Source organism: Simochromis diagramma, unplaced genomic scaffold (assembly GCF_900408965.1).
Source record: "Simochromis diagramma unplaced genomic scaffold, fSimDia1.1 OVJJ01000753.1, whole genome shotgun sequence".
NCBI classification, from domain to species: domain Eukaryota; kingdom Metazoa; phylum Chordata; class Actinopteri; order Cichliformes; family Cichlidae; genus Simochromis; species Simochromis diagramma.
Genome location: NW_024387523.1, coordinates 10963557 through 10976894, shown reverse-complemented (window position 1 = coordinate 10976894; position 13338 = coordinate 10963557). Strand labels below are relative to the sequence as shown.

General features: G+C 40.5%; 1 protein-coding gene across 1 annotated transcript; it reads left to right on the top strand.

Moving 5' to 3' along the window:
- On the top strand, positions 1–11174 carry rbm24a (RNA binding motif protein 24a). The gene is made up of 4 exons (XM_040021202.1): positions 1–469; positions 1653–1776; positions 1893–1947; positions 8684–11174. Exons 1-4 carry the CDS (start codon positions 302–304, stop codon positions 9039–9041), a joined length of 705 nt encoding a protein of 234 aa, XP_039877136.1. The 5' UTR covers positions 1–301; the 3' UTR covers positions 9042–11174.
- The last annotated feature ends 2164 nt before the right edge of the window (positions 11175–13338 follow it).

The window sequence follows — 13338 nt, the reverse complement described above, 5'->3', positions numbered from 1 at the left end:
GGGTCCCAAACCTATTTAGTTAGACGGCAGAGTTACCAAGAAGAGCTGGAAACACCTGCTGGTATCTTTGGGACAATCCGCTCCATATTTCTACCCTCTTACTGTCGAACTTAAATCTACCTCCAGGCTTCTTTTGTCTTCTTTTCTCATCTGAAAAACTTTAGAGCCAACTGATCTCTCACTTTCTCTCTCTCTCTTTCTCTATCTCTCTAGTCATCCAAAGTATTATCGATAAGGAGACATTGCACTACTACTATTATTTTTTATAGTTTCTATTTATTGTATTTTTTTTGCACTAACGATGCACACCACGCAAAAGGACACGACCTATACGAAGATCTTTGTTGGGGGTCTTCCCTACCACACCACGGATTCCAGTCTCAGGAAATATTTTGAAGTTTTTGGTGAGATTGAAGAAGCAGTGGTCATTACCGACAGGCAGACCGGCAAGTCTAGAGGTTATGGATTTGTAAGTATCATTCAGTAACACCACAGCTTTCCACAGGAGTTTATTTGCGTCTATTCGTTCCAGAAATTTGTGTCACCACGTTTCTTCTGTTAAGGCTCGCTTCTGTTGCTGTCTTGCACAACACCATGACTAGCATTGATATATCTGTGGGTCACGGGTTGTTTATGTTTTGATAAGCAGCTCCTGCTTAAATTTGTCACTGGCTTCTGTTGCAATCTCGCACCCACCAACTTGTTGCGCGCTGGTATGCGCCCTGACACGCATTTTTTTAAGGAGCTGTTCACACAGTGGCAGCTGCGGTGGGCTGAAAGAAAACTCTCGATTATGTCTTGATATTGTAGAGCAGGTTTTTCGAAACGGTCATAGTTTCTTCCTCTTAGGGTAGTTTACACCGTCTTGCTGAGACTTGTCATCAAACCTGAGAACCAAAGTGTTTAATGTTTTTGGTTTGTTTGGGGGTTTTTTTTTGGAGACGAGCAACCATCTACTCACGGTTATTCAATAATAAATCTCTTTATTTTTACATATACATATAGTTTGACTAAGCTGACCTTCATATACATGTAAGAGAATTATCCAAAAAGAGAAATATGGAAGCCAAGCCTGAGCCTTTATTTAAGTAACCTAATTTTATTCTTATCTACCCTTGATTTAATCAAATACTTACGTTTGTGTGCTGGGATCAACGTTTAACTTCACGTTTGCTTAGATCCTCTCTTTACTGCTCTTTCTAAATCATCTTTTTTTTTTTTTATTATTTACCTTTACTTTATTGTCTCCCAAATAATGTTTATGGTCAAGCTCACATGAATCCCTCTGATTAGAATTAAAGGCTGTAAAAGGAGAACTGAGGGCTTTGGTTTGGTTGTGGTGGTCAGCCTGGCTACCGTTCACTGCTGATAAGTTTCATCACATCCACACGAGGGTGATAAATGTGTGTGTGCTGTCAAATACCTGCCACTGTCAGTGATGGCCACACAGAAGGAGGCCTCTGTGCGCACACACACACACACACACACACACACACACACACACACACACACACACACACACACACACACACACACACACTTATACTTCTTTGAAACATGTGGTTTCCCTCTTTCTTACAAGCTCCAATCATTATTGAACCCTCAACTACCTTTAAAAACGTCCTTCAGCTCTTTGTTTATCCTCCTCTCAGGTGACGATGGCAGACCGTGCAGCCGCAGATCGGGCCTGCAAGGACCCCAACCCGATCATCGATGGCAGGAAGGCCAACGTCAACCTGGCATACCTGGGTGCCAAGCCTCGGGTGATGCAGCCAGGTAAGACCAGCCAGTAGGATGTTTGTTTGTACCTCAGGGTTTGAATCTTAAATATAATTTCAAGTTGTTGCTAGAAGTCAGTTTTTGTCTGTATTTGAAGTTATTTTGTCTTGCAGGTTTTACCTTCGGTGTTCCCCAGATTCACCCAGCATTCATCCAAAGGCCTTATGGGTAAGGACTAACAAGTCGACATGTATTCATTTCCTTGAATAAATTATGACTAATCATCAGAGTTGGAATGTAAGCTATAAATACACCTTTTCTTCCCCAATGATTGTCCACCCAAAAAAAAACCTCCAGTCAAAACTGCTTTTCCTAAGTTCGACTGTTTGCAGAAATACGTGTGAGTGTAAATACATTCTTGTGTGAGTGTGCTGAGTGGACAATGATGGAAACTTTACAGCCTCACTCAATGTTATCTATCTTTCTCTGGTTCGACAGGCTCGCTCTCGGTTAAGCTAACTGTGCTGGTTTGTGGAATAGTTCTGATCAGAGAAAAGGAATTACCTGTAGACTCAAACGCACACAAACAAGCTCTCAAAATGGTGATTACAGATGCATGTACGTGGGTTTCGTTTGGACTTCTTTTTCATTTTATTTAAATAGAACTTAGCTTTGTGTGCCGTCATGAAGTGGTGTTGTTAGCTAAACCGTGTGCTTTCTTTACTTTAGTGATAAAAAAAAGTAAAAGAAAAGAAAAAAAACTGGACTGATTGTTGTTTTTGTGGGGTGTTCTTTTTCCTTTTTGTGGAAGCGTGTCTACTTTGCAGAGGAGAAGATTTTTTTTAAATTATTATTATTATCATTGCTTTTAGCTTGTGGTTGATCTGTTTTGTTTAACAGGATGTGCTGTTACATGTTTCTTTCTCCTCCTTCTGGCTGTCTTGTTTGAGTGAGTGGTGACTTTTCTGTGTGGAGTTTCTTTCTTTCACCCTTGCCCCCCCACCCCACACTTTCCCCTCAAAATAACAAAGCCTATCACTGCTTGCGTGTGCTCAGTGCATCTTCCTGCTGTTTCTTACATTAACACAACACGGCAGAGACCAACTTACTGTGAAATGACCTATTGTGGTCTCTCAGCCTCCTTTTCTTCGCACTATTGGGAGATGCGAATGTCTTATGAATGAACCAAAAGCATCCCAGTTAAAATGTGAGCTTATATGCGTCTGACTACACCTGAACATATGGGGGTTATGGGGTCTCACTGTGCATCTGCACACGTCCACATGCACCCAGCTCAAGTCAGTCAGCACCAAAGTCTCCACTGTGACACAAACAAATGTCTGGATGTCTCTTTTTCTATCTCTTATTCTCTCAGAGCGAGCTTTCGTCACATGGGCTCGTGGTGTTAAGGAAAACAAGCGCACCCATTGTGCCACACAAAGCCCTGAATGCTGACAATGCAGTCGCATGAAGCTGAGCTGTGTGTGTGTCTGTGTTAGGGGGTCCAGTGAGGGTGCACGAGCTGTCGCTGTGTGTCATGTAAGAGCAGGGAAGAGCCCATTTAAACAGGGTCATGTGAGTGTGTTAGGGGCCGGCCTAACATATAGCCTTTAACTCTTTATCCCCGTTAAGTCGACTTTTGACGTCGCCTCTGTACACTTAATGACAGGTTTTTGCACATCAGCATATTTCAATAAAGGCATGGTTAGGCAAAAAGAGTTAACCTCCTTGGACCTGGTGTCCAAATATGTGGACATCACATTTTGGGTTATTTAGACCAAAATACTCAATTTTGCTCTACAAGGGCCTGATGTCCACTTACGAGGACATTATACTGCTACTGTTCAATCAAATTTTTAAACAAATATCCTCATATGTGGCTCCTATTTTTCTTAAAAACAAAAATACATTTTACATTCATCGGGCCCCAATATGCCCAAGTATCAAAGAGAAATTAAAAATGCATGCCGTGGAAGAGTTTGGGTCTTAGGACGTTAATATGAATTTGTACAAGTTATGAATCATACATGACTCATATCTGAACAAATGTAAGCACACTGTTAATCTATGAAAGCAAATTACAGACAGAAGTCTTTTTCCATGTACAATGGAATTAAGTCCAGATTTTAGTGAAGAAAATTTACTTAATTAAATGGTATTTTCCCCACAGTGGCTTTCAAAATCCAAAAAGGATGTCAATGTGGCTGTCCTCTGATAGTCCTGTGAGCAGATAGGCTTGCATAAACTGGCGGCAATGTCGTCTTTTTTCCTTTTTTTCACATACCTGGTGAGGTTGGGAGGTGAATTCCAAATGGGAATTTAGCATGACCCACTCCAGGGACAGCGGCTGGTGGGGAGAATTCACGATCACGTGTCAGGCTCCAACCCTGTCACTTCACCTTCAGTTTGAACATGGTGCAGAGAAAGTTAAGAGCTAGCCAATCAAATCATCTTTACAGTTGACCCCCACCTGTTTGCGGTTTTTCTGGATTTTCTGTGGAACTAACTGATTTTATTTTCACGACAAAATACATTTTTTATGATTAAAAAAGAAGGTGTGTTTCTCAACATGGGGAAATGGCATCAGCAGACACGGGCGCGGCTACAAAATATCCCAAGACCTTCAAATGTTTTAGGATGATAGTTTATGGTATATATGGTGTTTGAACTATTTAAATAGGCAGTTATAAGCATTTTTAGAGCGGTCTCAAGTGTTTGGTATTTGGTATTTGCAGCTGGTTGTGGCCCTTAGCCTCAGCGAATACTGCAGGTCAGCTGTATTAAAATGATCCACCAAAGCGTTAACTGAGAGAACAACTTGGTTGCCTGTGCAGTTCAGTATTACATAAAAGAAGTTGCTGTGAAAAATCAGCCTGGTGTATATATACAAAGAAGCTAGTGTGGCTAATGCTAATCGCTAACTGATGCTTGGCCAGATTTCCTTGTAATGATTAGCTATTATTGCTATGGCGATCGCACCAGCAAAGATATCCCCCCAGCTGAGGAAATGTATCTGTGTGAATAGGGTTGTCATAGTATTAAAATTTCAAACTTGGGAAGATTTTGACCACATCCTGCAACAGCAGAAGTAATGGCAAAGAAGTCATATCTCAAAAACTGTTTAATACTTAAGTGTTGTTGAAAATGAAGATTCAGTGACCTCTTTAAAACGTGCTGTTCAGTGTTATGAATGTTAACTACTTCAGCTGTTAGTAACGGTAGGAGCTAGTTCAGTGCCTGCCTGGAGACCACTGTTGTTGTGATTTGTTGTGACTATATAAATAAAACTGGATTGAATACAAGCGTCACAAAGCGAGCTCAGGGGAGGCAGAAACCTGCTGTGGAGCAGAAGACCTCGTAAACAGATTAGAAGAAAAGCTGCAACGAGTAAACAATTAAACCTCATGACTTTCTGGCTGCATTCTTCCTACACTTGCCCCACTTTGCGTTCTTTCTGTCCTTGTCCCCACAAATATGTGGAGACGTACACTTCTACTCTATCCGCAAGGGACTCTGCAGAGAGTCTGTTTTTAACACAATAACAGTAACTATATGCAACAGATATCCATCTTCTTCAGGGAGCTCCAGAGATGTAAGGCAGCCATTGAGGAAAATTTACATTCATAACCTTTGAGTACATCACACTGCTCGGATTAAGTTCCAATATCCACATAAACACCAGGCCTTAATAAATTACCTTCCATGTAAACAGCTGACCCGAAGTCTTCAGTCTGATTTAGAGAAATACTAGTGTGTAACTGCAGCCATGATCTCCACAGCAGGGAATAAATTTGTTAGAAGTAAACTCAAAGTGAGAGAGGCTTAGGATGAAAGCTCCGGTGAAAGATACAATTCGCAAATCACAAACGTGGCAAACAGCGTCCTCTCTTCCTTTTGAAATGAATCAAAGAACCTCTTTAGATTGATGGTCCCTTGAAGTCACTTCAGCACTGAAGTTTGCATTTTCACAATTTTTTTTAAAGAGACAAACGATCACAGCTGAACATCCTTTTACATCCAGCAGCTCAAAAACTGAAGTTCTCCTCTGCACGCTCAGAAGATGTATCTGTGCTGCTGCTGTTGCTGTTAATACGTCCACACAGAGTGACTGGTGAAGGTTTCGCACAGTAACTTTATCCAGGTAGCCATCTGTGTTTGGATTATGACTATGTTACAAATACTTAAGTGCATCAGAATCACAGTCAGCTTGGTCGTAACAACTCTTTAAATTAGGAAATGTTTGTGACGTCAACCTCTCGCACTTTGATAACAAACAAGTCCACATGGCAGACAGCATGCAGGCTGGAAGACAACCTTTATTTAGCCTTGAACTTTATTGACTACTGGGACCTTCCAATAAAGAAACGCACACACAGGAACAGTCAGACCAGCATACCTGCACAAATCAGCTACATATACTTGGAATAGACTGGGATAACTTAAATGCTCTTATTTTATGACCATCTGCACAGAGAAAAGCCGTTTTTAGTTTGTTTATTTTAATGAGGCAGAGCTTTGCTTCCTATGGCCGAAAACACAACTTATGCTATGTGTATATCTGTGTGTGTTATTCAGTCTATACCAACTTATACAGCTCAGCACCACCAGTATCTTGTAATACAGATTTAATAATGTAACTGCAATAAGATCTAGGAGTCAGACAAATATTAGAAAGTGTGCGCAAAGATGTGAATATCACATTATGAGATTATTAGATTTGCTGTCTTGCACAATGCATTTTCAGAGCACAGCACTGTATGCTTGCATAAAGTGCTTAGATTATCGAATTATATTATTATAGATCTAGTACTAACATGAGATCTGAAGTCCTGTTAGGGGCTTATTTGTTGTGCTTTTCACACAGAGCACCTGTGGGTCAGCTGCTGCCTTTTTAACTGATTAATTCAAATCCTGGCATCAACTGTGCAAACAGAGTTACAATGTGTTTGTTGATCGGTACACTCAAACCACCCCCCCAAAAACTCAATAAACATGAAGTAGTAACTTTGAGTAAAATGCAACTGAAATATATAAAAGGTTTCTTTATTAAAATAATTAACAATTAAGGATAATTTGCTTGGTATAAACTGAATGAATGCCAATTAAGTAAATTTCATTGAACCAGAATCCCTTAATTATACTCATGTAACAAAATTAAATGGAAAACTTACACTTAATTAATTAGTTGATTTGTTTTTTGGGGTTTTTTTTTTAGCGTGTTAGACCAGCAAATACTTGCAGAATTGAGCAGTCGAGCAGTGGGCGAATCTTCCACGCCTGTCATATGACGTTTTTCCTCTCTTGATAATTCAGTGATTTCACACGAGATAACAGCCTGTAAACATCTCTCTGCACCACTGCTGCTATATTTATTTATTTTTATTAGGCCAGTAAAATATCTAAAGCCTTACTGAGCCCACTGAGTTTCTTTAGTGCCACTTTCAAAGTGAGTTTTTTGAATCACATGATACTGAAAATGCTGCTTCAGAAGGTTTTCTAATTAGTTTAACTCTGAAAAAAACAAAGAATCTTTTCAGGATAGAAATTTTCTTACCGGACTTCAAAAATGCTCTTATGTGGGTATCTTTAGCAACAGCAACACCATCCCTTCACATTTCCACCCCTTTGCTTTTCACGTCTTTTTTCAGTTGAGTGATTGTGCTGTGCCCTCGTCATGGTTGTTGCTTTTGTGAAATGTTTTTTTCCTATATATCCTCCTCTCTGACACTTTGCTCTTTATGTTCTCTCCTGTTTTTCCTGGTCCACTGTTTTCGGTTGGGATGTGGATTGGATTTGGATAATGGAGTGCTCACAATAGGGTTGCCACGATAGATCCCACTTCTTTTTTTTTTAACTTTCTGATTGTTTTCTCTCTCAATCCAGACGATAAAGTGACCACCTGATATCCACTGATTGTGCAGATTTTTCCTCAACAGATTTAACAGCAATCGCTATTTAAAGTTAGATGCGCGGCTGTTACTGGAATTCTGTTTTCTCACTTCGTTTGAGTTCAATTCGAGGAGAGGGGATATTAAAAAAGCAACATTTCTTATTTTTGCTTCTTACTAAAAAAGTTGATTTTTCACTTCTCTCGTTCAGAATGGTGTAGATTATAAAAACTCCCTTCCTGCTTGCTGTGCAGCTGAGTTTCCAGACCTTATAGAGACTGGGGGCTGGGATAAGGCTATGTCATGGAGGGCAGAATGTGCTCATTGTTCAGAATTGTTTATTTAATCGAAACATCCCTCTCAGTGCAGAGCCTAGTCCCAGCTCCCCCCACAGCCTCCGTGGCTCATTGTCCCGACACAGAGGGGGAAATGGCCAGCAGCGTCCCTTTTTAAAACTGTCCAGCTGTCAAAGTGGCAGTGACATTTTCACAAAGCTTCCCTGGGCTCATCTACTCTGTTCACACACACACACCCCACCCCCTGCCACTGTAAGCCACCCGAACCCCGCTGCCCCTGCTCTCCCTCCAGCAGGCAGGGGACAGCACCAGAGTTAATGTACAAATTGACCATCAGATGAGCTGCAAGGCTACAAATCTCAACCCTCTTCTTTCTCTTTTGTCTTCACAACGCAAACTCAAACATGCCCCTCATGCTCTGCCTCATAGAGAAGATGATGTCAGTACTTCATCCAGATGTAATCTTACAAAAGTTGTTTTTTTTTTAATTAAGAAGGGAAACAAAGAAAAAAAAAGTCTGGGTGTTGAAAGATTTTCTCACGTTCTAGTCTTCTTTTCTAGTCAAACTTTTTCTATTTTGGCAACCCTATATTGTTCTAATCCTTACTAGCAGGCATTTCCTTGCTCTTCTTGACTGGTGAACTGGACTGGGTCTGGGTGGTGGGAGGGCGCTTGGCCGCAGTGTGGTGGAGTTGGGTTTTTGGGGGGTTGGGTCTTACTGTCTTTTTAATGTTTGGCACTGAATCAAACAACTGTCACATCTGTGTGTTTCTCCCACAGCATCCCGGCCCACTATGTGTATCCTCAGGCCTTCGTTCAGCCTAGTGTGGTCATCCCTCATGTGCAGCCTGCAGCCGCTGCGCCTCCCACTGCCTCATCCCCCTACATCGACTACACCGGAGCCGCCTATGCACAGTATTCTGCTGCAGCAGCCAACGCTGCTGCCGCTGCCGCCGCCGCTTACGAGCAATACCCTTACACCGCCTCCCCAGCGGCCACAGGCTACGTGGCCACTGCCGGATACGGCTATGCTGTCCAGCAACCTTTGGCCACCGCTGCCCCGGGCTCAGCCGCTGCTGCAGCCGCAGCCTTTGGCCAGTACCAGCCTCAGCAATTGCAAGCTGACCGCATGCAATAGCAGGTCCTGCAAGTGCTGGACATGCAGAGCAAGGAGGAGGCCCACCCCAGCTACAGCTGATCTGTTAAAAAAAAAGAAAAAAAAAGAGGGAGTGGCGTTAAGGGTGTGGCGTGTCAACAGCTCAAAAGCAGAGTTGCTTTAAAAAGGTGATGATGATGATGGTGATGGTGATGATGGTGAGGTGGGAACTTTTTACAGTAACTTTTCAACTTGCTGTGCTTCAACCAAAAAAATGAAAAAACAGAAAATGAAAAAAAGCCGCAGGACAAATAATGAAAATGGTTTTCTATTATTATTATCATTATTGTTGTTGTTGTTATTATTACCATGATTATTATTATCATTACTATTATCATTGTAGTACAGTACTTATTTTTAGAGATCCAGGAACTAATCCCTGTGGTTGGTATAGGTCCTATTGCTGTCTTTAACGTTAGTTTTTAGGAAAATACTCCTTTTTTTCCTCTTGTTAGGTTATTTAATGCCCTCATAACATTTATATTTATTATTTGTTATTATTAAACACTGAGGGCTCTGCTTGTTCTTTTTGTCTTTTCAAGTGCATTTTTGGAAGTTGATATTTTCTGATAATCAGGGAAATGGAACGGTTTCCACTGTGTTAGCTATTATTTTGTGTGACTCGCCGTGTCACAAACATTTGAAGAACTACCTTATTATCTTCCTGATGCTGAATGTCCCTTTTTTTTTTAAAACTCTGTGTCTCTCAACCTCTTGACCTATGCAAAGCAAACAAATCACCATGAGACAAAGAAACAAAGAAAAGAAACTGAAAATGTCATCAACTCTGACTTGACTCTTGGACTGAAAAAAAGGGGGGACTTGGCAAATAAAACAAAGGCACTGACAAAAGGAGAGAGACTGAAAAATGGCTTCGGACAATGAGAAACACTAAATCTGTTGCTTTTCCACGTTTCGCTCATATGTAAACTGACACATACATCCAGAGCTGCACACATAGCAGTCAAAGACAAAGGCAAGCGCAGTCGTGCTTCTCTCTGGCTCTGCTTTTGAGAGAAGCAGAAAGAGGGAGAGCAGCAGCAGCTGCTGGTGGGGGGGGGTTGGACAGAGCCAGCTCCAGCGCCACACAGACGGATCACTCTGGAAAGAACGCTTCACTTGTGCTCGTTTGTTGAGTTGTCACATTTTAATCCCCGGCCGAGCCCTTTGGGAACCAACTTTAACCCCCACCCCCACCCCACTCGACTCGTCCTCCACCCCGGTCATTCAGCACTGCCCCCGTCAGCATTTCCACCTCTGTGCTGCTGTAGTCAGGTACGCACTCACAAACACTTTCACCAAAGCCACCCCGACAACTGGCCTGCCTCATGTCTGTCAAGAACACCAGGTGGGGTGGGAGGATGTGGGTTTCCTCTTTGACGTCGTGTTGGTCTCTCTTAAATGTGCCTTACATTTTTACTGCTATTTAAGAGAGAAAAAAACTTTAAAAAAAAAAAAAAAAGAGAGATAAATCTACTATTTAAGATATTTATTTTTGAGGGTTGACTATGTTGACACTCTGAGAGTAGAGACTTAGTGGCGGTACTGTATTAATAATATGATGTACTCATCTCAAGGCATATATAAGTTATTGATTAGTTTTATTATCATTATTATCATTATTATTATTAATAATAACATAATCAACCAAAATGTTGATATAGGAGTTATTTAAAAATGTGCACTGTACTTCTATTTTTTATCTTTTTTGATTCTTCAGAACATGACATTAAATATCAGCTTCATGCCTTTTTGTATGGAAGAACTTTATTTAAATGCAGGCCTCCTTGCATGCAGACAGTACTCTGCCTCTTCTATGTTTAGAGAAGAGGAAAAACTAATCTTTTTTGTTCTTTTTGGTAAAAAGAAGCAAAAAAAAGCTGCTTTTCTCTACTAGAATGTATAGCTGTTGTCGAGGTTTCAGTAGCTGTGCTCTTTTTTTGCTTCATATTCATCAGATGGGCAATTTTACACTGTTGGGAATTTTTATACTTGAACTCTTTCTTACAAGGGAAATAAAATAAACAACAAAAAAAAAGTTTAATGAAGCTTTTCATTGTCACTGGATGAGGGCATGTAAAGTGTTATTATTAAATGCAAAGGTCCTGTTGATATTAAAACCTTTACTTCAGAATATCAACTTAATTTTCTCAAATTGGAATAAAATGTTCGATATTTAAGAAGGCTGCTTGTCTTTTGTTTACAGAAACACATACTGTGGTTACTGGTCTTTCTCCACAAATACACCTCAGTCTACTGTTAACAGATTTCTGCTTTGATATGTATGAAAATCCAGAGTTGGTTATAAACAAAAGAATATGATTGGCGTGCATGCCGGGGGGAGTGGTCAGGGAGTGTGACTACAGGCTGCTTAGTAAACAATGAAACCGTCAATAAGTAAAATGCTAATGCTAATGCAAATTTGCTATCATTTAATTGTGATAGGAAATAAATGTACACTTTTTAAATAATGGTGCTGAACAGCTACCCCTGTTCTACAGTGTGATTTGACAAGACATAAACCTATTAACTTCTCTATTAACTTCTCGTTATTGATGAAGATTGACAACAGTTGGTCGTTTCTCTTTGCCAGAAACAAAAGAATTTGTTTGACAGTGCTCACTGGACTGACCAATACTCTATGTGAAAGACCCCAGTTTGGGTTCAAACCAGTAACTCTCTTTCTGGGAGCTTAAGCTACCCAATAACCCTTTAGCCTGAACCATGAAATAATTGCCACAGAATTCTATTTTTTGAAAATGGATTGTTTATTTATCCTTTTGACAAATAAAATAAAAATAATTCAATATTAATTACATTAGATATTATATATATTATATTTTAGTATTGATTGTATTTTATTTAGCATGTAATTGTATTGTAATCTATTTCTTAAAAATGAAATATACAATTTATTTTGGTTTATGGGCCCCTTTTCCATTAGTACCTACTTGGATCGACTCAGACCTGCTCAACACAGCTTTCCGGGGCGATCGTGGCTCAAGAGTTGGCAGTTCATCTTGTAATCGGAAGGTTGCTGGTTGGAGCCCCGGCTCCAACAGTCTCGGTCGTTGTGTCCTTGGGCAAGACACTTCACCTGTTGCCTACTGGTGGTGGTCAGAGTCCGGCAGCCTCGCCTCTGTCAGTTCGCCCCAGGGCAGCTGTGGCTTACCATCACCAGTGTGTGAATGGGTGTATGACTGAATGTAGTGTAAAGCGCTTTGGGGTCCTTAGCGACTAAGTAAAAGCTCAATACAAATACAGGCCCCACTGTCGCCAAGTGCTTGCTAATAGGGGTCATTGGATTATTGGGGTTTCCTCTGTATTATTGTAGGGTCTTTACAATATAAAGCACCTTGAGGTGACTGTTGTTGTGATTTTCGTGCTATATAAATAAAACTGAATTAAATTAAGATGGGTTAGTGAAGAGCACCCTTGTCAAACTAAATAGAAGCAGCTGTGTCCGTGTCCAAACCAAGAAGGTCTTTCAAATGAGGCCACTGCCATGAAAGGTTATGAAATGAAAACAAAGTTGACCATGGATATTTAAAAAAAAAAAACCCTGTTATAAACATAAGAATAGCAAAATTATATTTTTTAACAAGTTTTCATAATTTCTGAAATGATTGTGAAAAATTGTGTTTATTTATGTTTGAACATAAATATGTGACTCTGTAAGTCTGAGTGTGCATGGTCCCACATGAAACCACGTTATGAAACACTGGAGTTAGTCACGCCCAGATTGAGTAACCATGGATACTAATCAAGTCGAGGCCTATCAATGATTAATCCCTGCTCTAATCAATAAGTCATGTTAAGAAGAGTTAGCTGCTCGCTTTCTGACGTCTTTCATTCTACTCAGAGGAGCATTTTGGTCGCCACTGAAACATGAAACTGGGTCACATTGCTGTGAGTGTTGACCGTGACACAGCATGGACGCAGCGAGGCCTTATGGGTAAAATCAGTAGCACCTGACATCATGCCGTAACAAGATTAAAGCTGTTAGTTTATTAAAAAAGGATGATCCACAGCTGCAACCCTCCTCTAGCTGGAGTTTGAAATGGCCTCAGAGTTTAGGATGACAGAAGGGACTGCTCTGTGAAAACAGATGGAGGTTTTATATCTTGCGGGTGGAGGTGCTCCTTAAAGTGTTGATGCTTTCTTATTAGAAACTTTAAGACAACTTGTTAAAAATACCTACACTGGGAAATAAAACTAAAGAAAGAGTCACAGAAGGAGTGGCAAGCTTTCAAAGGATTAAAGAAATCTGTACACAGCA

What these genes read in the sequence shown, in the direction of transcription:
- rbm24a (XM_040021202.1), top strand. Translation starts at nt 302, where the DNA reads ATGCACACCACGCAAAAGGACACGACCTATACGAAGATCTTTGTTGGG. An exon ending in AGTCTAGAGGTTATGGATTT is followed by an intron (nt 470 to 1,652) that starts GTAAGTATCATT and finishes TCCTCCTCTCAG; the next exon opens with GTGACGATGGCAGACCGTGC. An exon ending in TTCATCCAAAGGCCTTATGG is followed by an intron (nt 1,948 to 8,683) that starts GTAAGGACTAAC and finishes TTTCTCCCACAG; the next exon opens with CATCCCGGCCCACTATGTGT.